The sequence below is a fragment of the Balaenoptera physalus genome (genome assembly GCF_965194825.1).
Source record: "Balaenoptera physalus genome assembly, chromosome: 11".
Taxonomy (NCBI): domain Eukaryota; kingdom Metazoa; phylum Chordata; class Mammalia; order Artiodactyla; family Balaenopteridae; genus Balaenoptera; species Balaenoptera physalus.
The window spans coordinates 104,984,037-105,008,598 of record NC_138896.1 but is presented as its reverse complement, the minus strand read 5'-3'; the positions used below and the strand labels follow the sequence as shown (position 1 = coordinate 105,008,598).

At 41.8% G+C, this 24,562-nt stretch overlaps 1 protein-coding gene across 9 annotated transcripts in view; it reads right to left on the bottom strand.

Annotated features, from left to right (window-relative positions):
- Positions 1 to 24,562, bottom strand: part of ATG7 (autophagy related 7) — a 242,497-nt gene that overhangs the window by 155,634 nt on the left and 62,301 nt on the right. For 6 of the 9 annotated variants that reach the window (XM_082415674.1, XM_082415678.1, XM_082415677.1 and 3 more), the window contains 3 exons: positions 23,192 to 23,307; positions 18,576 to 18,651; positions 4,597 to 4,677 (listed from right to left, as the gene is read on the bottom strand). In XM_082415674.1, the coding sequence (XP_082271800.1) occupies positions 4,597 to 4,677; positions 18,576 to 18,651; positions 23,192 to 23,307 (273 nt within the window). The remainder of the gene's footprint in view (positions 1 to 4,596; positions 4,678 to 18,575; positions 18,652 to 23,191; positions 23,308 to 24,562) is intronic. The other 3 variants (XR_014251410.1, XR_014251411.1, XM_082415679.1) reach the window with 1 other exon arrangement.

Here is a 24,562-nt window from a genome sequence, read left to right as displayed (position 1 = left end):
GTTTAACCTCTCCTTCCAAATCTATCATTTGTCTTACTCTCCTCAACGGTGCATCTGCATAACTTTTAGGTAAGAGGTTGCTTTGGGATAGAGGTTTTTCTTTAAAGAAAGTTTAAATACTTGAGTTTAATTTTTGGCATTTCATGCTTCTCTTTTCTTAACAAAGAGAAGAGAAATGAGAGAAGAAAGGTAGGATTATAATAATATCAAAAGATAAATGGACAGGCTGACTACGACAAAGGCAAAAAGAAAGCACAGTTTACCATATGATGATACCAGCTGACATAGATCCTACACCACCCTCTCCCTATCACTCCAAGACACACATACACAGGTGCACATAAAAAGCTAATAACAAGTCACTCTGGGAAGTTGAGTCATAACCTATCAACAGAAGACCCCATCGTATAGTAAACACACCAGAATGAGTATATTATTAGGGTTGCTAATGGCTAATTAAAATCTGAAGATCAGGTTTCTGGGCACATCTTGCTACATCTGTGCACTAGGCAGTCCCAGATGGTATGAAAACCAAGTTTGGGGCCTGCTTCTTCATAATAGGCTGTTCCTGCAATATTGTCAAGGTTGTGACAGAATTGTGCAACAAGAGCGACAATCCTCTGCCTGCAGTCTCCTCAGGCACAGCCCTCCTCCTGACTCTGCACATCGGACAGAAGTTTCCAGTCAACTTCTGGGTCCCAGGAACAAGGCTACTGTTACATAAAACACCAGAAGGGGCCTAGTTTTACTCCTTCTAGGGAAAGAGAACGGTCACAATACTCAACATACTGCTCCCCTCCCCCAAGACTGACTGGGAAGGGGTACAAGGGAACTTTCTGGGGTAATGGAAACATTCTATGTCTTGATTGAAATGTAGGTTACATGGGTGTATGTGTTTGTCAAAATTATAGTATTGTCCTCTTAAGATTCACGCATTTCACTGTATATAAATTTTGCCTAGAAAAAAAAGAACCATGCACAACGATCAAACTCTAGGTAATAGGTTTACTATCTGCAGTAGTGTGGACTAGCAACTTTGGAACTACTTTCTGTGTATTCTAGGCTTGAGCAAGTAAGTGAATATATGCAGGATACTGGGAGCCAGGTTTCTCACTGTTGGGCAAGGTAGTTACAAATATGGAAAGGGGAAAGTTAACGTTACCAAAGGGGATAAAATACATCATGTGCCTCCTGACATGAGGATACATCATCATTTCTTTGGTATTCCTGCCAAAAATTCATAACCTGAATCTAATCATAAGGAAACATTAGACAAATCCAAATCGAGGGAAATTCTACAAAATAACTGGCAAAATGTCAACGTGGTGAAGTTAAGAAAGACAAAGAAAGGCTAAGGAACTTTTCCGTATTGAGGGAAGCCAAAGAGACATGACAACTAAATGCCCGATCCTGAACTGGATTCTTGTCTGGAGAAAAAACTTATAAAGAACATTCCTGGTACAAATAACAACATCTGAAATATAGACCGTGTATTAGATAACAGTATTACACAAACATTAAACTGCCTGAATTTGATAAGTGCATTGTGCTTAGGTAAGATAAGAACCTTTTTCTTAGGAAACATATGTTGAAGTATTTAGCTATAAACAATCACCATGTCTCCAATTCACTCTCAAAGTTTCAAGAAAAACAGGAGAGGCAGGGAGGGAGAAGAACACATACACACAAATGGGGAAAAATGTAACCACGTGGGGGATCTGGGTAAAGGAGTTCCTTGTACTATTCCTGCAACTTGTAAGTTTAAAATTATATCAAAATAGAAGGGTACCCCTCCAAATACCCTAACTTCCCCCAAATTACTTAGGTGAAAATCTGAAAACAACAAATTAACTCAATGTATTATAAGAAATTCTTTCAAGAATATCGGTTTCAAATTTATACTTTTCCCTTTGGTAGCAATTCCACAAAACTATTTGGCTCTGAATTCCTTTTTAAAACTAAAAAAGGACTCATATACCTTCAAATAGGGTTTTTTGAAATTCTAGTGACAGATACTATCATTTTGGAAAGTCTTACAAGGCAATAAATAGAAATCGGAATGAAAGCGACTCCTCACCACCCTCCTCCCTCCAGATTCTTCAATATTTTTTCTGGAAGATGGAACAATTCACCTGGCTGTATGCCAAGCTAAAATCAAATAGGATAAGGAACAATTTGCGTGTTGATGATTTAGCCTTCCCTGCCACAGAAGCAGAGAACTGTACTCTTCCCCACCTCAGGCCTTATAAAAGGTCGATATTTTATTTATATAAATAAGGTAATGAAGGCATTTTTACTCAGCATAGTTTATTCTACCTCCCCAATCTTTCTGTACTTGTGCTTAAATCAAGACACAAGTATGGCCTTAGTGCTAGGGGGAAAAAAAAGCAAAAATACTGAAAACTACCAAAGGAAAAAATTACTTCATGGATGTCAAAGGAGAAATTTTTAAAAGTCATTTTTAGCCTCAAAGAATTTTTTTGAAACAATAACAACTATGATATGAGTCAGTATAAAAAATATTATGCTAAGTATGCATTAAGAAAAATTCACATGCACAGAGATGAAAATGTAATTGGATTTGTCATTTCAAAGTATTAATGCTGGGTTTGCAGATAATAGAGAATGACATTCTCCTAAGCGAATAAATAAGTTAGCCAAGTAAGTAAATGCTGTGTTTCTACTGTAAGGAAATACATGCACCAATGAAGCAACCTTTTCAGCACAAAAGAAATTTAATACCCAGACCACATGAAAAGTGATCGCTATGGGAATAGCACAGCTGTTAAAATCCAAGTCAGTTTGTATTAAATCGTCCAGCATGTTTATGTAAAGCAGGACTCTCAGAATGACCACCAAGGGGAAATAATTTTGCTAACAAAAAAGTAATACCTATAATTAATTTAATGCTTACAATAAGTGTGAAAGAAAAATGCAAAGCTATTCTCTTTCAAAGAACATAAGGGACCTCAGTTAGCTGGTATGCTTGTGATCCTTTTGTAAACAGTATCTCAAGGGCTAATTTAATTAGAAATAGAACAAGAAAAAAATGAGTGTTTGCATTTCACTTAGAGAACCCAATTACCGTTATTTCATTGACTAACCAGATTTACATAAAGCCACAGAAAAACCTCTGGCACCGGTGCCAAACAATTTCAACATGAAAATTAATACTGCCGAGTTATTTTGAGACCAATTAGCTTAGCCATTCAAAGAAAAAAATGTGCTCCACTGAAGAGCACATAATCCTAAAACCTGCATTTCTGAAGACAGAAGTGCACACAGACGTCCTTGAGGCCTTGACTCGAGCAGATATAAGATGCCTTAAAGAACCCACAGAAAAAAGGAGCTTACAGATAACTACTAACAAACAGCTTTAAATCTCAACATAGATACTTGGGATGCATAACGATAGAACAGGAGCTTAGTTTACTTTTGAAGAAAAGAGAGAAAGAGTTACTCTAAGTTTTTGAGCACTTAAAATTAACCAAATTTATCAACATTGTCTGTCAAATCTGAGTTAACTTTTCTTTTGGCTGTGCCGCACGGCATGTGGGATCTTAGTTTCCTGACCAGGGATTGAACCCGTGCCCCCTGCATTGGTAACTCAGAGTCTTAACCACTGAACCACCAGGGAAGCCCCCTGAGTTAACTTTTTAGAGAGACTGGTCAGGATTGTGCTTCTCATAAGACAAGACTCAGGTAAAGTTTTCAAAGAAAGCTTGTCATCTCAGAGTGGAGAGACTATCCCTAGAATTCAATCCCTTTCAGAGTGCCAGATGTAGGCTACACAGCAAAGTTTCAAATTATAACTAAGAGGCCAGAGTTTGGGATTAATGACCCCAACGCTATTTTGCATAACACTTGAACATGAAAGTCTTATCAAGAATCATGAGTTTTAAAAGCCCAGGTTAAATCACTGGGCATTAGAAGGCTTAAAGAGGTATCTAAAAGGAAATCAGCTATAACACACAGTGTATATGTAAAAATAACTCAGACTATCTCAAAGCCTATTAAAAAATGAGATGCCATCACTGTAGTTTTGAGATACATCAGCCGTTTCCCATTACAATGGAGGACATACCAGCTCTATTTTTAGAGCCTCTGGAAAGATCAAAGCTGAATGGGCCCTTTTATTGGCTCCCCATCCAGGGCCCTAATCTCTGTTTACTCTTTCTTTGTCATTATGTAGATCTCCGAAAGACACACCACCAGGACCGCCTGCTACCCCTCATCCTCAGAGTAACACTTAAAAATTGCTCTGTGATGGCTGGTACAAGCCAGGAGCCCTCTGGGGAGGAACAAAGACGAGCAAAGTTCAAATTCGAGTCAAAATTACCATCGTGATGCCAAGTACTGATACAGAACTACAGTAATCTAATTCAGTCTCTCTCTCTACACTATAAACCACACTTTCGCAGGCTGGTTTCTCTGTGAGAATGAAAACAGATAAATGAAAACACAATCCTTTCTGGTTTGGTTTTTTAGGCCCTCCCCTCCCCCACAGGAAGCCCTCAGTTGGTTTCAGTGCCTCTGGCTAGTAAGGCTGAAGAGCTCATTTTAAACAACAAGTCCCATGAGTGTAGAACGACTTACTTTGGAAGAACAAGCTGTACATTTGTCAAACGCCAGGCTGACCGGAAGGACATTATCAAATCGCGACAGAAATCCTCGTATCTAAAAACAAACACAACAATGCACATCAAGCCCAGAATGACACACCTGTGAAGTAGTGTGTAGCTTCTGACAAGAAGTGGGAAACAACTAATAGGGTGCTCTTGGTACAGATTAACAAAAATGAAGTTCAATGCGGATATTTTCCCTCGTACTATATAATCAGTTTGAGGAAGAACTATATTAGGTCCTTTATTCCGTTAAGAACTGGTCTACAGGCTTTGCACATATTTGAGACCTAAACACAAATTGACTCCAAAATATAAAAAGAAAGCTGTAAAATCTGAAGTATTGTTTTCATAAATGTCTTCAAATATATATAACCAGTCAACTAGTTTATTATTGACAATTCTCATGTATGTTACAGTGAATACAGGACGAGTGTGCATTTTTAGGATGTGGTATTGGGTGGGGCCTCACTAGGTAAGAAGGGCTGGGGACTATAGAAGGCAGAAATGGTCCTAAATATAGATCCAGTTACTTGCCTGAGCTGGAACAGATACGGATAAAATGCAGCGCATTACCAAGTTTATGGGGAAACAGCGCCACCTTGAGCACCTCAGTTATAATTTCTGAATTACAACTCATTTCCATTTACGGGGTATCAGTTATAACCAGGTTTTGCAAACTATGATTTAAGTAATTCAGACACTACACTTCCAGAACTACACTGACACCAAAAGGGGACTTTAAACTGTTGCATATATCATTTAAACATTATTACTAAAAATATGTATGGTGAAATCTCTAAAGTCTCCATAGGACTCAACATTTATAATAAGCCAAACAACACCAATCTTCTCACGAGTTAATTTATTTGATCTTGACAACTACCCCACTGATGAAACTCCGGTTGGGAAGGGTGAAGCATCTTGGCTCAGGTAAACAGAAAGTGACAACGCTAAGATTCAGAAGCGGGCCCCTGATGCCAAACCTGGCCAGGCCCTGGCCTGGGCTCCCTCTCTCCTTCTTTTCCCTTCCCTTCCTCTCAGGACAGCACAGCTTTTGTCTTCAATGTGAGGGCTCACCACACATTTAACAGCCTCACTTGAATACAGCAAAAGAACCAAACCCCCCACCTACTCTCCCCCCCAGTCCTTGTTGCCTTTAGCCACCCTACCAACACTCCCCCAAAACAAAACCAAGGAAACCTGGCAGACTCTTTAAAGAGACAGGCTTCCTTCTGAGTGTGGGTAACTCCACCTTTAAACCCACACTGCAACTAGTCTAGTTACATCGGCATACTTATTGCTGGAAGATCTAACCTTAAAGGAAACGCCTAGAGCAATCTTTTAAATGTCGTTATCTATATGTTATGAGATTTCAATGTAATCCAAGATCAAAAGGGTGTTTGGTAGAAATGATAAGCTAGATAGTTGGGATAAGTTAGCTGGCCTCACGGTGAATCTCTGAAAATGTGACAATATTTAGTTCTCTGTATCTCAGGAAGGTGGTGACCATTTCCTAATACAGTGCTTGAGGCACAAGCAGGGTCCTAAGTTTGCTCTCCAGGTCACCAAAACAAGAGACGGCAAACCAGCAGAAAAGACTATAACGGCAGGTCACAAATGGATATGTTGAGATCCTCATGAGATGTGGAAGTTACAGGCCCAAAGAATTTTCATAGTGAGTCTCCTTCTATCTCAATGGCTTTAATATTAAATTTACCTAGAAAAATATTTATCATATGTAGCATACTTTCCATTAAAATGTTCACTGATATGGCCTACAGGTTAATGTCTCCATATAGGCTTCATGAAAAGGTCTCCTGACTCTCTTTTCTCTCATACAGGTAATAAACTTTCTTTGTGTTGTGCAAAGAAATACTGGTATTTTTCTCTGCTAAACTGTTTCACGATCGGAGGTGCGGAGTTAAAGGCAAAGGGAAGGGAGACAGTAGACCCAGTTAGGAGCAGAAAGGAAGGGAGAAAAAGGAGAGGAAGGAAGGAAGGAAAGAGAAAATATAAACCAAAAACACAGGTGGTGAGCAACAGAAAGGAGCTGAAGTGAATGGGGTGGCCAAGCAGGGGCACCCACACCATTGTGTAGCACCCCAGACAGCTCTTTACCAGGAAACTGACTCATTTTCCTAGGAAATGAAGTAGAATAACATCTGTGTGTGAGGCCTTTCAAATTCCCCAAGTTGGTATCAGAAGGCTCAGAACTCCACCAAACTAATTCCAGTTTTAGGAAATTTAAAAGAGGAAGGCCTGTTCTCACACCAACTGCGAGAGACTCCTAACAGGCACCTCCACAGGTGAGCTCTCTCCCTCCCACTGAATCCAACACTCTGCTATGGATTAATTTTCCTAAGACACAGCTCTGAGGTGTGTCCCTTTTTATCAGCTTCCTAGAGCTGACCAAAATAGCAGAGCATTCCTCATGCTGGCACTCAAGGTCCCCCCTCATCTGGGCCCATTTTGCCTCTCTGATCTTTTCACAGGCTTCATACAACTACTAAGCTCAAGTACAATGTCCCTCCCAAAGACATTCTTGCGTTGCTAACTTTGTCTCATGCCGAATTCTGCGACTCAGAGCTCTTCCTTTTGCAACCAGCTATATAACCAAATCTACATCTTCCATAATAGTCACTCAAGCTCAAACACACCTCTTTCATAAATACTCAATCCACCCACCACTTGACTTAGAGATAACGCCTTCATTATGTGAAATCCTTCTTTTTGGTATTTATCACCAAAATAACTTATGTAATAGTTATTTCTTTAAAAAATAACAGGTTTGGGGCTTCCCTGGTGGCGCAGCGGTTGAGAATCTGCCTGCCAATGCAGGGGACACGGGTTCGAGCCCTGGTCTGGGAAGATCCCACATGCCACGGAGCAACTGGGTCCGTGAGCCACAATTACTGAGCCTGCGCATCTGGAGCCTGTGCTCCACAGCAAGAGAGGCCGCGATAGTGAGAGGCCCGCGCACCGCGATGAGGAGAGGCCCCCGCTTGCCACAACTAGAGAAAGCCCTCGCACAGAAACAAAGACCCAACACAGCAAAAATAAATAAATAACTAAAATTAAGAAGTGTTGTAAGAAAGGTTTAAAAAAAAAATAATAACAGGTTTACTGAGATAAAATTCATGTACCATAAACTTATTTTAGAGTATACAATTCAGTGGCTTTTAGTATATTCATGGAATTTTGTAAACATCACCAATATCTAATTTCAGAACATTTTCATCACCCCCAAAAGAAACTCAGAACCCCTAAGAAATTAGTCCCCATTCTCCACTTTTCCCAGACCCTGGCAACTACTAATCTACTTTCTATTTCTATTGATTTGCCTTATTTACTATAAATGGAATCATACATGACTGGCTTCACTTACCATATTGTATCATGTGTCTGTATTTCATTCCTTTTTATTGCTAAATACTATTCAATTATATGGATATACCATATTTTGTTTATTCATAAGTTGAATAACTTTTGGGTATATACATAGAGTGGAATTAATGGATCTCATGGTAACTATATGTTTAACATTTTGAGGACCAAAGTAACTGCACCATAATACTTTCCTGCCAGCAACATACAAGGGTTCCAGTTTCTCCACCTTCTTGTCTCTTTGAGGTAGCCATCCTAATGAATGTGAAGTGGTAGCTCACTGTGGTTTTGATTTGCATTTCTCTAATGACTAATAGTGTTGAGCATTTTTTCATGTGCTTCTTGACCATTCATATTATCTTTCTTCAGAGAAATGCAGATTCAAATTCTTGGCCAAATTTTAAATTGGGTTTTCTTTTTATTGTTGAATGTTAAGAGTTCTTTATATATTCTAGATAGGAGTTTCTTTCAGATATGATTTTGCAAATATTTTCTCCCATTCTGTGGGGTGTCTTTTCACTTTCTTGATGGGTGTCCTTTGAAGCACATAACTTTACTTTCTTAATGTCCTATTTATTTTTCCTTTGGTTGCTTGCCCTTTTGGTATCATAGATAACAAACCAATTCTCACCAATTCTCACCCAATTTTGGTATGTTTTCTTATTTAATAGTTTTAGCTCTTACATTTAGGTCTGCGATCCATTTTGAGGTGTTTTTTTTATATGGTGTGACATAAGGGTCCAAATTCACTGTTTGGTATGTGGAAATCCAGTTGTTCCAATACTTTGTTGAAAAGGCTCTTCTCCCCCCATTTTAATTGGCAAGAAATGACCGTAAATGTCAGGGTTCATTTCTGGACTCTCAATTCTATTCTGTTGATCTATATGTCTACCTTTATGACAGTACTACACTGTCTTGATTATAGTAGCTTTGTAGTAAGTTTGGAAACTGGGAAGTATGAGTCTTCCAACTTTGTTCTTCTTTTTCAAGATTATTTTAACTATTCTGGGTCCTTTGCCTTACCAAATGAGTTTTAGAATCAGCTTGTGTAATATAATTACTTAAAAAATTATTTTTAAATCTCTCTTGCTTTTAGAGGGCAAGATATAGGTTGAACTATTTGCATCTGTCCATAGCACAGTGATTTGCTCATAACAAATACTAATTATTATGAAATGAGTGGATGAGAAAAACACAAACATCCCAAAGCAAACTAAATTATTCATACCTGAAGTATTCAGAGAAAACACATCCCAAATAAACCACAAGAAAAACTCCATCTTACCACCATTCACATATTCCAGGCAATATGAAGCCCTTCCCCATCAACAACTCTTTAAATCCCCTGTATTACAAATGCACTGAGCTTCCACAATATGCTCTGTATTCCCTAAAATCTTACAAGAGATGCATAAAATTTGAAGAGCAGAAGTTGCTACTTAAAATTTCAGCACCTTCCTTAGACATGCATAGAAATCCCAGAGCAAATCTAAAATCCAGGCACCTGATGCAAAATCCTAATAAATATATTCTACCGATTTAGAGAGGCCAGGCACCAATTCACAATCAAAGAAGTTATAAGGATTTGTCCCCTGCTTGGGTGGAGAAGAATTCACCATCACCTTCCTACTTAGAAGTGTGCAAAGTATATGAAGCAATATGCTCATTTGGTGTTTTTCGAAGCCTGCCTGATCAGAAGAATCCCCTGGAACTTGACTGAAAAGATCTGAAGTAAGGCCAGAGCATCTGCATGTTTAACAAGAGCCCAGGTGATTCAGAGCCTTTGGAAGAAGATGCTTTCAGTTACCAACCTCATTTACCCCTTCCCGTGGTTTAATCTATACACTCAGCATCACCTGTTGGATGTCAGAAAGCAGATGGAAACACTTAGCAAGCCTCTCCCTCCTTTCCACGTTTTTTATGCATAGCACCACCACACCCGGCTAATTTAGGCACATCTAAATTAACATCTAAATGACAAGATTTTATAAAGTGATTTCTCCATCCACTCTAAGGCCTCTTGACACTGCTCAAGGTACAGTCTTCCAACTTTAGGGACTACACACAGCTTACTCTAAACCCTTATTTGATTACTAATATTTGCTGTCAATCCTTCCTTACAGGAGGGTAAGTATTAAACGGCTATTTTTAAAAAATTTAATTCGACGTATTATAAAAATAATAAGCATGACAGAAAACAAAAGAGCAAACAAAAAAATAACCCGTACTCCCATAGCATATTTACTCCTGTTTTCCTATTTTTTTAAATATATTTAAATACTTTTAAACAGCCTCCCGAATACTATTGGCTTCTCAATTTCTCCCCTCCCTAGAGGGGGAAAAACTGCCAATTCCACAAACACACACACATGCGCCTCTACTAGAGGGGCCAAACTTTGCCTGCCTCGCTGCATATTTTATTTTCTAAATTACATTGATGAAGTTTTTTTTCCTCTTAATGCTGAAAAGAATAAAGAAGATATTAAAATGGCCTGCATGAAAATCCAATCAGTGGTTGCCTGGGGCTGAGGGTAGGGATATTACCATAGAAAAGGAAAAGTCAGTTTTGGGGGTGGATGGAAATGCTCTGGACCTCATTTGCGGTGGTGGTGGTCATATGCAAGTGTACACACTCGTCTAAGCTCATTAAAATGCACGTTTAAACGGGTACATTTGACTGTACATAAGTTATGCCTCAAAAAAGGTGACTAAAAAAAGTTCATAACCTCATTAACATTTCCAAACAATACAGAAAGGTACAAAATGAAAGCATAAATTCCCTATTGCCCCCAATCCCTCTGCCTCAAAAAAAACAAAAAAAGCCCCTCCAGCATCAGTTTCCAATGTAGCCTTCCAGGGAAAGAAAAAGCGTTTTATGAATAGACCAGCTCTACAACATGCGTCTCTTTGCTACCCCTGAATATTTAAAAACCCCACCTGGGAAGCTGGGAGAAGGACAATTACCTGCGGTTTCCTGGCTCCCTTCCCTCTCTTCACCCCCAGGCCCCACAAAGGGCAGAAGGAGCTTGAGTTGAATCCCGGTCTTCAAATACCAGCGAGGCCCCTGGTTGTACTTGCGCTTGGCTAACAAGGCCTCACGCCCGCTCACCCACCGGAAGGAGTAAAGATGAGCGCAGAGATGACGCAAAAAGCCTCAGAGCAGGGCCTATATAGGCTCCCGGCCTCCCTCCTCCCTCGGGGCGGTTCCCAGGCGGACAGTGGGCGGTCCCGGCCGGATTCATTAGGCGCACCTGTGCGCATCTAATTAGCGTCCAAAGGTTGGAAGGCAGGAACACCTGTTTGGGGGGGGGCTGTGCTAGGGACTAGGAGTCCAGGGCCCTTTTGGAAAGAGAACTAGGGCCGGTGGGAGCACAAAACTCAAAAGCCATGATCAACGAGCAGGATTTGGTCTGTGTTAACTTGACGAGTTATGTACTTTGTCCCATAGGATGCCATCAAGAAACCATCTTTATAGAATGAAGTCGTTGTTCTCAAACACCTAACGTCCCTGGAGGTTGTCATTCAGTGGATCTGGAACAGGGCTGGGAAATGTGTATTCTGGAACGGCTCCCGAGGTGATTCTGATGCACCATCCCTGGATTAGGCTGTCTTCCACTTAAAGGCTCAAGGACTCCAATTCTATGCCCAGATCCTCTGATATCTCCTCCGGTCTATTCTCTGTACAGCAGCCAAACCTGATCACGTCACAGCTCCGCTTATGACTTTTCAACGGCTCTCCGCTGCCCCTGGGTTTAAGATGGCCTGTGAGGTCCTGCCTCTCCTCCTCTTCCACTGTGCTCTCCCAATTCTCTACGTTACAGGGACACTGGTTGCCTTTCAGATTCTCAAACTCACCCATCTTCTCCGCCTCTCCTGTGTCTCTCCTAAAGTGCTTACCCCGCTCTCTTCTCCCTCCATAGAAACAACTGCTCCCTCCTAACCTTGAAAGCTGTGCAGGAGGGCATGTCCTGGCATCCTGTGGAAATGGTGGCCTAGGGGACTGAGCAGAGGACCAACATCTGCTACGTGCCATCCCTGTGTCTGGCTCTCTGGAGTGTCTTCACATACTCATCTCATGTTAGCCTCACTACCATCCTGTGACTTTCCCCTGTATTCTAGATAAAGAAATCGAGGCTCAGGGAAGTGGCTTGGCTCGCCCAAGATTCCACAACTACCAAGTGGTAAAGCCAGGCATCTGAGTTCTGTTCCTTCTCTCCAAAGTCTAGGGGAAAAGGCTGAAAATCAAGGAGAAGGTAAAAAGAAAGGAAGAAAGAAAGAGAAAACCAGAGGAATTAAAAAACAAATAAACACCCCCTCAAAACCAAAAACTCAATATCAAGATGGCTGCCATCAGGGTCTGAGTGGATTAAATTATCTTCAGTCATTTATGCCCAGTCAGCTACAAAATAAATAGATCAGGAATAGAAAGGGGTCTCTTCCATTCTGGGCAGCCCCTCATGGTGTTTACACCTAAGCTGAGTGAAAGCGGCTTGAGCCCCAAGCACACCTTGAGGCGGGAGATAGATGGGCTCCAGGTTAGACATTTACAACTGGCCTTCTGTTAACTAACATTTCATGGGGCAGGAAAAAATGGGCTTCAGGCCGGACACTTACAACTAGCCTCCTGTTTGCATTTCCTGAGACAGGAGATAGGTGGGCTTCAGGTTAGACATTTAAAATCAGTCTCCTGTTTGCTCTCCGAAATGGAAGCAATGACAGAGACAGGGTAAAAAGCCAAGCTTTGTCTCTTGTGGATGCCTTAAGATAACAGTCATGGCAAAAACGAAGAGGGGCAAAACCTTGTTTGAGTAAAGGATCAAGGGATCTCTGCTTTGCCCCTCCTTGGGGCAAGGGAGACACTACACATGTGTAGAAAGGCTCCTTGGGGGTCAAAAGTCGGGACAACTCCAGGCCATGGTGACTCCTGCTTCTCCCAGATGCCTTCATGTCGGGGTCCATCTTGGCTGTGGGGTGCGTGTGCACCTAAGGGGAGGGTCCGGAGACAAATTGGCCAGGGGGGGACATTGCAAGATGACTGGCCAGAAGGGAGACAAAAACCTGGAAAACTGCCCCCTTCTAAAGGATTTAAACTTCCTAAAGGCGCTACTCTCTCTCTGAGTTCTCCCGTGCGTCTTTCCGCACGTACTTTGCTTTTCCAATAAACTTTCTACTTTTCTCTTTACTTTCTGCCTCCTTGCCTGAATTCTTTCTTGACAAGGCAGGCAAGAACTGTGGGTATGGGCCCTAGCCGCTGGCCTCTGTGGTCTAGCAGTTAGGACTCCCGGTCCGGGGACTAAGATATTGCTTCCAGCTACTGCTCACTGCTGCTTGCTTCAAGTTGCCGCTTACTGCTGCGTGCGTCCAAAATCAACCTCCCCTGGATGGGAAGTGAAGATCCAATGCCCAGAAATAAACAGCCATTCTGAGAAGGCACAGTTGCAGCCACAGCAGAAACCTGCTGCTTTGACTTCACACCGGTTTCCAGCAGGCCTGGCAGTATTTCTAGAGCTTGGAGTTTGCATAAATAAGAGCTAACTCCAAACTCCGCATTGCTCTTGGATGTTGAAGAGAGTCTTCACCAAATTCAACGCCAAAATAAAGTTTAGCAATTGCAAAACCTCAGGCGCACCACAGAGGTCTTTGTTTCAGACAACAGCTTCAGCTACCATCACTGAACCATCTCTCACTGTCAAACAGGGGCCACCAAGGGGCAGAAGAAGCAAGCTGGAAATGAGCCAGCGCCATCCTTAGAGAAACAGTGCAGGATGGAACTGATCCTTCCAACCCTCCCCTGCACACTCACTGCTTCCAGAGATTTACGAGACTCCTTGTAACTTTCTCTTTAGGAAGCTACATAGGCGCCCACTTTACCATTTTAATTAAAAGTGAAAGAGAAAGATAAAAACAACAATTACAAATGTCCCTTAGGTGCCCAGAACTGTGCTAATGTAATCTATAATGTAATTTAATCTGCACATGAATCCCAGTTGTTTAGTATATTATTAGGCCCGCTTTAGTAATTTAAAATATGAAGTTCAGAAAGGATCAGTAACCTGCCCAAGGTCACACAGTGACAAGTGGCAAGAACTGCCTTGAACCCTTTTGTCAAATGGATGAAAATGAAATTAAGAGGCAAAGCTGGGATTCTAATCGGATCTGTATGATCACAGAGCCTTCTGGTTCCCTCCCACGCGGGCCTCCCAAACAGGACAGCCCCATCGGGTGAGCAAAACTCGTGGGGCACAAGTGACGTCCTTCAACTGATAAAATTATGCCCAAGTCCTCTTGGGCCAAGAGATGCTGCCTGAGATGCTCTGGAACTCTGGCACTGTGTGTAATTTATCCCCACTTTGTGTGCCACGAGAGGGGAATGCCCCTCTCTTCTTCCGGGGCCTTGCACGCAGGGAAGCCCACACCTTGTCGGATCTTGTACCCAAATCCCTCCTGTATTCAGGGGCCTCCCCATTGGAATGAGACTTCACCACATCTGAGTGGCTTGGGGTACATCCACCACCTTAGAAACGCCAAAGGCAAGTGGAACCAAACGCTTGTGCTGCGTGCCGGTCACGGAACTTCTCTGAACCTAACGGCGCTTTGGCACAGCGTCAGCTTAGTGCTTATCTTCTTAACTTCCTTCATCAGCAGTCAGTCCGTCCACACCCTAGAGGCACACTGAGATCAGCATTTCGGAGCACGGTAAAGAGACCTTACTGAAAGCGAATGGCCTGAGGATCTGTGGGGCACAGCCTGTGCAGACAGGCCAAGTCAAGAGCAGGCCGAGGCTTGGCTAGAGACCACAGCTCTAGCTCAGCTTTCATCTCACTGGGAGATTTCCCAGGCTGGTCCCTGCCCAGGTCCTGTCCTAGTTTGGGCTTTGTTCTACTCTTCTGAAAGTAACTAAAACAAAGAACTTGAAAGCCCAAGAGAACTATGGGGTTGGCAAGTCCAAATCCCTAGGAGGGGCGTACCCATCCAGGGTCTTCATTCAGTAGTACTTGAGGACCAAGAGTCCATCTGCCCAAAGACAAAAAACGTGAACTGCCTGGTCCGTGGTGGGATCAATGCAGGACTGCTATATTCATGACCGTGGTTTTCAGACAACTACTGAATTGCCACGATGCTTTCCGTTCTCTGAGGGATGTCCAGTCAAATGATCAGCAGCTACATCGGCTGTTCATTTCTGTCACATTTCTGTCTCACCAGCCTGCACACCAACTTCCTAGAGACATCAGGAGTGGCCTCTACATTTGATAACTCCTGAACTGTGCCTCCCACCACAGAACCAGAAAAAGGGGTCTGGCCTCACCGAACAGTCACCACCCCAGGAGCCAGGAAAAGACAACCCCACCACCTTTTTTTTTTTTTTTAAATAAAAGAGCCCACTTGCTGGGAAGCAGAGGGAATAATAGTATGCGCTAAGATCTACAGTGAAAAAGTTCTCTCCACCAAAGAAGCCAGACTCCAAAGACCATGTATTATATTATTTCATTTACAGAAAGTTCAAAATTAGACAAAAGTCTCCCAAGGTGTTCAGAGCCAAGAGCTGCGTGTCTCTGTGTGGGAAGGAGGCAGCGATAACTGAGGAAGCATGGGGGGATGTCGGGGTACTTGATAACACTTCATTTTGATCTGTGTGCTGGGTACATGAGTGGTGTTCACTTTGTGAGAATCCAAGTTGTATACTTAATGATTTGTGTGATTGTGTATATTTTATATATAGATAAAAATGACAAATTAAAAAACCATTCCCTTTATAGACAGAAAGTGGCTTATACTCATTGCTGCCTGCTTGCAGAATCCCATCCACACACAGTGGGCCAGAGACTTTTTAAAAAGAACAAACCCATAAGCCGATTTTCTCACCTTCAAATGGTTTTTTCACGGTTTTCAAATGCAATAAGAGGTTGTTTCAGGCTGAATATCACTGAATTTCAGGGACTAATCAAGCCTTTTTCTGCACTTGGCCAATCTCTGGATAAGCCAAATTCTGCCTGTGGTCCCACGGAGAGATGGACTAAGTAATCCTCAAGCCTCCCAGGTCTGACACCGGGGAGAGCTGAGAAGCAGAGAGCATGGGCGAAGTTAAGCAACTTTCCCCAGATTACACAATGAGTTGCTGGTGGGGGGCCTTGTGATTCTCAGTCCAAGGACTATCACTTTTCTACTACATCTCATTCCACAGGGACCAATTAATAAACACTGTCCTTTGGGGAATGGAGAAAAAACGAGCCCAGGGAACGTCACTGGCTATTCTCTGTATACAAAGCACACAAAGGGGTTTACCGAGTTCCTCTCCAACAGGAAGTCATTTGTCTCAGAGAGCCAGGAAAAGGAGGGGGTAAGTGCTGAGTCTGCATTGCAACACAGCCCAGTGTTTTTGTGGAAACGGTGGTCCCCTAATCAAAACACAGTTGCATAAATGCACTCACTCCACTTCAAAAAGAAAAAAAAAAGAAGAAATTTAAAGCCTTATAAAATAGGGACCACACAACCCTGACTAATTTTAAAGCTCTTTCTCTGCTGTCTTTTTTAGAAAGTAGCTAAAAATAAAGGCTTGAAACTTGAAATAATGTAAGCAAGTAATCACACACACACACGCACACACACACGCACGCACTGGGCTTTTCCCATATATGGCTGCATTATTCTTCAGACTTTGAAAAGGCCAAGTGAAGAGATGGCCAACAACCAAAATAATCCTTCAGACATTTGAAAACGAGGAGAAAGAACTAGAAGAGTGGGTGAATGACAAACCATTGCAAGGCTCCATGGGGGTAAATAACACTGAGAGGGATTAGTTGCCATAGTACTTTAAAAACATGGGCACATGCATTTTGACACCGGACCCCTTCTATAAAGAGACTGCTTTGCCCTCTGGCCTCAGCACTGAGAAAACTACAACTGCGGTAATTTAACATAAAGGACTTAAAGAAGGAAACCAGTGCAGGGGCATGACTGAAAATTTAATTAAGGCCCTTCTCAGCATGAAATCTGTAAAGGAGATGAGGGCACATCTCAAGGTCAGAAGAAAGGGAAGGAGACATGTGAGAAGGGACGAGGGTGCGGATTCAAATGAGCGCGTCCACAGAAGAGGCTGGCTCTGGGGGACAGCTTCCTCATGATGGGGGCTTATTACAGGGCCTAGTGGGTCCTACTTGAAGTGTTTCTGCAGAAAAGATTAACCCATTCATGTCAAATAAATGCCACCTTGAGTGAGGCAGGCTGGAAAAGTCACATTTGCATGGTGTTGTGTGCTTTACCAAGCCTCGTCATAGACAATTCTGGACACAAGGTAAAACACCTGCTTTTACTGATACAGAAACTGAGGCCCAGGGAGGTAAGTGACCTAACACAAATCCATGACAGGTGACGTAGTGCAAGTGGCCCAGAGCAGGGATTCGAAGCAAACTCTCCCAAAATGCAGGCCGGGGCTATTTCCACTCACAAAACCTCATACGCAGCCCTGGTCAGAGTGCCGAGCTTAGGTATGGATTTCGGCATATCCACTACCTCTATGACCGTGGACAAGTAATTTCCCCTCTTCTGATTCAGACCCTCAACCAGAAAATGACAGGGCAGGTGTGCGGAGGCAGAGAGAGAGAGACGAACGCGACCTGCGTGAGTTACCCCGCTCTCTGCACGCGCCTGTGAGTCTGTCCTCGCAAGCCCCCAGATGGGACTGTCGGGTGCTCTCACTGCTCCGCTAACTAGACAGCCTTCCTGCTACAGACTGAGATACGCACACGGAACCCAGAGAAATGATCTCCGAAAAGCAAGACCAGAAAACCTCCAAAAGCATAGTGACAAAAAGTGGTGAAGAGGCAACACGAATTTAACATTTTCATTCCACTGCTTTTTTTCTCTCTCACTCTCTATGGGTGGACCTTCCCTATGATGCTTCAGATTCTTTTTCTGAAAAGACACCCCACTGTCTGGTGACACTGTGCACTTCTAATGGCCTTCCCATGCATGCCCAGAAAGGCTTCTATTATTTGGCTTCTATTATTTATTATTTCTTAATTATTATTAAGGAGTCAGTAATAATAAACAACAGCAACAAAACTAGCAGCACCATTTACTGAGGGCTGTGATGTACCAGGCACTGTCGCTGAGCCTTTTCTATATAACATCTCTCATCTCTACTGCTACCAGCTGAGGTCGGTATTCTTGCCTCCATTTTCTAGATAAGAAAACTAAGGCTCAGATAAGTTTAATGACTTGGCCAAGGAAGGCCATCTTAATAACTGCAGGGCTGGGATTTAAGCCGCTGTCTGGTTGGTTCCAAAGCCCGTTTTCTCTTGTTCTACTCCATCGCTAGGCCCCTAGTCAACATGCTAAATGCTATATCAAGACTCTGGGTAATGCCGCTTGTTCAGGATTTCATCTCGACACCATCCTGCAGAACGGGATCTCCTCCAGGTGCTCATAAGGAACTCCCACTGAAATTCCAGGGAAGCTGGAGGGTAGAGAGGGTGGCGAAGAGGTGGGCTGGAATGACCTCAAATACTTTCCCACTGCACCACTGGGATCGGGTCCAGAGTTGTGGTTTCACTCCCAGTCACTAACCTGGTGAGGCACGAGCCCGAGAGAGGTTGGAGGCTCATTCATGCGGTCGTCACTGCTGCTGGCAATGGCGTAGCCCCTGAGGAAAGGAAACCATCAGAGCTGCTCATTTCATAAAAATCTATGCTTAATTCCTGTGAGGACGATCTGGAGGAGGTCCACATAAGATTTATAAGGATAACCGAAACGCCCCTTGCTAGGCAGCATAAGCTAGGAAAAAACCCCCTAATTTCCCTGGGAGGAAGGCAGAAGAATAGTTTAAAAAAAAAAAAAAAAGCTTGTGCTTTAGAGTCAGAAAGACCAGAGCTTGTGAGCACAGGCAAGTTGCTTAATTTCTCTGTGCTTCAGGTCCATCACCTATAAAATAGGAATAAGACAGTTGTGAGAAATGAATTAGGAATAAGTTAGATAAATTGCCAAGTGCAACGTCTGGCTAATGTTAATTCCCTTACTCTGAAACAGTCTTGTAAAACACCGCAGCACATTGTTGAATTGAATTGAAATTTTGAAACAGAAAACGTTCCAACCTTAACTTGCTGAGGTGATGTAAATGCTACCACGATGGAGGAAGGAGAAAGAAAAGCGAGGGACTAATTGGGCAGAACGAATACTCCCTCCGGAATAACAGTCTGATGTTTACTTATGTTACAGAAGAGACGTGACACAGACCCTGGTTTTAGCCTATGACCAAGGCAAATGTGGAAGACAGAGTGGCCAGTGTCAAGGACTCAGAGCCAGCTCTGAAAGATTTTAACCCAAATGCTTCCTGTCAGGGGGCCACAATAAACATAGGTGCCAGGGGGATGACAAAGATGAGAGGAAGACGAAAAAAGCTGCTTATTTTCATTTAGCTCTGAAGCATCTATACTGTTACGTATGCTACCAACATTGTACAGAGGCTGTCTTTTCAACTTCGGAGAAGAACTCTGAGTTATACAGTAAATAGAATATTCATGTTGATTTCTGAGAACTGGAAAAACAAATCTTTCAAAAATTCAATTCTTTCCTGCCTGTATTACAAACAGCATAGCAGAGTGATTAAAAACAGAGTTTGGAGCCAAACCGGGCTGTGCTTAATCCCAGCGTTACTACTTATCAGCTACGTGAATTTCAGCAACTTAGTTATCTTCGCTATGCCTCAATTTCCCCATCAAAAATGGGACAGATAAGAGTTCTTTCCTAATCTGTTTGCTATGAGGATTAAATGAATTACTATTTGTAAAGTGCTTAGAATAATGCCTAGCACAACGTAAGCACTATGTAAGGGTTGAAAATAAGATAAATCACAATGCGTTTGTCACACAGTCAGGTGTAAATACCTGTTTGGCTCCACTCTGCCTTCACTATATCACACTCGACAGCACAGTCTCCAGCGGATATTGAGAGAGTCTTAAGTTGTTTATTAAGTTTTCTTTTGCTTCTCTCTTTTCTTCATTTTCTTTCCTTTCCTTTTCTCTTCTTTTCCTTCCTTCTTTCTTTTTCTAAATTACTGACTCTATTTTTTACAATTAATTTAATTTTTGTCTCACTTTTATTTATTATAAGATGAATTACTTCTGTTGTTTATAAGTCATAAAGTAAGATCTTCTCCTTGCTTGGAGAAGAGAGGGTGTCTAGACCACAATTGTGCTAATTTTTATATCTGTAATATAACATATATACAATGCGTTACACATAGAGACTACCGAAAGGCCCAAGGTCAAGTTGAAACAAAACACACCAGCCTACTCCCTGCCTTCCTCTCACATGCAAGCCTAACCCTATGAGTGCTTAATAAATTAAAAAATATTTTTATAACTGGTGTGGCATTGGTGGACTAAGTGGTCAGGACCAGTCCCCCCATTGAGAACAAATGGGAAAGCCAGACAAAGTATACAAACCTCCGTTTGAAAGCATCAGAGAGCTACCACAGTAGGGGAGAATTACAGAGCTAAGGTTTATAAGAGGAGGGAAGCCCACAGAGGTAAACCAGGCATTTGCAAGGGGAGTTTTCCCCCATACAATGATTGCCAATGTCCAAAAGCAGTGGCCACAAGATCAGAAGCTGAACAGTGATACTCACTGACTCATGAGGCTGATGGGAAAATCCAGAGTTGAGGTCTGCCAATAAGGAGGAACCATGGAAAATATCTCAGGCTTTGGGTTGGGATCATACAGGGGTGCTTCCTCAGACTAACGGTGAACCGGAAATAGATAAGCCCTAATTGGATAAAATGTTCTAGGATGGTAGTCCCCTTGGCCTAGCAGTTTGCCAGAAAGAAATGTAAATCACATCTCTGTAATTTTTCAAATATAATGTCTAGTACTCAATCAAATATAGCCAAGAAGATACAAGGAATTGAAGAAATTTAAATATTGATTGGATATGTGGTAATATTAGGGAATTGCCTTTTATTTGTATTTATATGTAAAAATAGTAAAGATACATACTAAAAAGATATATTTTTATGAATGAAAAGCTATGTCTTGGATTTGCTTTAAAATAAGTCAGTGGAAGGAGAAAAACTGTGGACAGTAGTACAGATAAATGATGACTGGTAATTGTTGAAGCTGGATGGTACATACAAGGTGGTTTCTACATATATACACAAATTGTGTGTGTGTGTGTGTGTGTGTGAGAAAGAAGATATCTATATCTATCTATCTATATCTATCTATCTATATATCTTTTCATATATATTTGAAATTTCCATAATGAAAAGGTTTCGTTTTTTAAAAAAAAAACCAAAACCAGGTATATGAGGAGACAATACATAACCAAAAGCCAATAAAAACAATAGACAATAGGAACAGGCTCATAGGAGAGCCCATCAATGGACATAACTGATAAGGACTTAAAAGAAAAACATGATCAAATGTGTTCAAAGAATGAAAAAGACCAAAATCACAATTTTAGCAGAGAAGAAGGAATGTATAAAATAAGATCAGATGGAAACTCTAAGAGTGAAACATATAATTATGAAATTTAAAACTCAATGGATGGTTTAAAACATAGACACAGAAGAAGGAAGAATTAGTAAACTGGAAGATAAGCCAAAACCAAATAGCCAGACTGAAGTAAGGAAAGACAAAATTATGGAAAGTACAGAAAAGAGCATAGGCTGATTCTAACATGCAACAAGGGACTCAAAAGGAAAGAATCAAGAAAGGGGCAGAAGCAATGTTTTAGGAGATAATGGCTGAAAATTGTCCACAGTGGGTGAAAAACATCAAGCCATGGATTCAAGGGGCACTAAAAAGCACAATCAGAATAAATACAGAAATAGGTATACAATAATAAATAACAGAATTAGGTATGTATTCCCAACTTCTGAAAACCAAAAACAATGAGAAAATCTTAAAAGCAACTGAGGGTAGGGGAAGAGGGAGAAAAACAAATTGTATCAAAGGAGTAGCAACGAGATACACACCTTACTCCTCAACCAGGATAAGGGCAGCCAGAGACCACAGGAGTACACTCTCAACTTGCTAAAGGTAAATTACCACCAGTCTGGAATTCTGTACGCAGCAAAAATAGCTTTCAAGCATAAAGATAAAAACATTTTTGGACAAACAAAAACTGAAATATCTTGGTCACTAGCATTTCTAAAGGCAATAATAAAGGGTATTCTTCAGGCAGAAGGAAATGCCCTTGGATGGAAGCTCAAGGTCACAGAAAGAAATGAAAAGTAACAAAAAGGAAAATACTAGCAAAATGAAATGAATACCAACTATATAACAATAATAATATCTTCTAGGGTTTAAAATACATACAGAATTTTTTTAAATGAATGTGCAGACAGTACTGGGCGCCTGCCCAATCTATTCTCCACTTCTATGTCATCACAGTTTCATTGAGAGAGGCAACATGCCCAGCCAAAGGACTACATTTGTCCGTCTTCCTTGCAGTTACGAGTGCAAGGTCATGTGATATAGGAGTTTTAGAATCAATAAGTAAGTTTTCCTGGAGAGCCTTTTAAAAGGGGGCAGGCTCAGCTGAGCACAACTTTCATCCTCTGGTCATTCCTTTCCTCTTAAGTGTAACACAGAAGCAACACTGTTGGCAGAGCAGTCATCTTGTGACTACAGGTGACAAGCATAAGGAAGGGAGCTAAGAGTGGCCGAGTGAATGCCAAGGAAACAGTCCCTAATGGCATATCGGAGCCTTTGTACCAGCCCTGGAAGCTGCCTCTGAGCTTCTTGCCGCATGAGAAAAACCAAGCTGTACCCTTTTGGCTAAGTCACTTTAGATGGATCTGTTACATACAGCTAAATGCAATTTCTATCATAGGTGATTCACGTATTGCCTTACAAATGCTCAGGGCTAAGGAGATCAAAACATATTAAGAGAACAAATGCATGAAGGTCCTAAGGCCACTACCAAAATTTTTATCCTTCCTTATTATCAATTACCAATTAACTCTAGGAGAGTTCAGTTCCAGAAGGATGCAGAGATACAGCTCCAAAGATCACAATGACAAGTTCTCCAGGCCAAAGAATCAGACTGGTTTTTTTAAAATCTTGTTTTTTTGAGGATGGAAAGAGCAATAGAATTCTCAGAAAATTCAGACTGAGAAAAGGCCAAGGGAGATACAAAAGCTTTCTTTGTTTAAACACCCATCTCTAAAAGGCAAACTCACCCTTCTGGATGCTGCAAAACGGAAACCATCAATTCCACCGCCAGGGCTCCTGCAATCATGGCCAGTCCCGGACGACTCACAGTGCACTGCTGGTCCAAGGTCCGGTCTCTGGTTGACTACAGAGAAACAGTCACTGACGTGAATGCAAAGTTCTGTTCCGCCCAATGCCAGCTGAGTGAAGCATCAAACTCCTCCACAATAAAGCTCTATCACATACCAGACGCTCACTGTTGGCAAAGATCAGTCAGCCTCACATAATACCATTTCTTGCAAGTACCAAGAAAAACAAAATATACAAGTTAGGTAACTAAATAAGGTAATACGCTAAAGAGGATTAGCAGTTATAAACAATTAAAGATGGGGGGCCTAGCTGCCTCATACACGGAGTGGCATCATGCACTCTTAACCGACTCAACTCTACTGTGCTTGTGAGTTGAGAGCCAGAGGCACAGAGAGGAAGAACGTTTGAACAGAGCAAATGGTCCTGCTCTGCCACCGTGACTGCGCTAACCCTCGGAGTGCCCGGGAGGCGGGAGCACTGCTCTGCTGTCCCCGCCATCCTCTGTTTCCATGTGCCCCTCACAGTGGAGGCATCTTGTCACCCTGAGCGTGATCTCAGGGCTTAAGAACAAGTATTTTTGCTACAATGTGGCTCCAAACACAAGCCTTCGTTAGTTCAACCTAAGAAATTCTAATTTTCCAACTCTGGGCAAATTTAAGGGGTTGTTAGGGATAACTTTGACTCTGAAATTTTTGCCTTATGAACAGATGTAACTTTACTGCAGCTGATCCTTAATCGTACTTGTTGGTAATAACGAAATAACAGGGTCAGCTGTATATTATAACCCATGATGGAGATAAAGCCACCCTTCTTCACATAAGAGGATATTTTTTTCTTTATACTGGGAAGACACAAAAGCCAGTCATCCAAAAGAGGTGTAAATTAGTAAGGAACAAGTTTTAATAGAAGGTGAAAATGGAGGGGAGGGTACAGACAACACCTCTGCTTTGTTTTACTAGAAGTGATCGCCTTTTCTGATGAAAGACCATTCCTGCTCACCCTGCTTCCATGGCAGCATTAAGAACACAGAACCTTACGTTGGAACAGTGTAGCGCTTGCAGCTCAGAGCACTTCCATGTTTGAACCACCGTGCACTGTTAATAGTCAGGGAAAGTATTCGTCCCCCCCCTACTGGGGTTGGCAGATAAAATACAAGATGCCCGGTTAAATTTGAACTTTAAATAAACAACAAATAATCTTTTAGTATAAACAGATCTCGAATATTGCATGGGACATACTTATACTAAAATATTATTCGCTATTTACCTGAAATTCAGAATTAACTGGAAATCCTGTATTTTGACATGCTG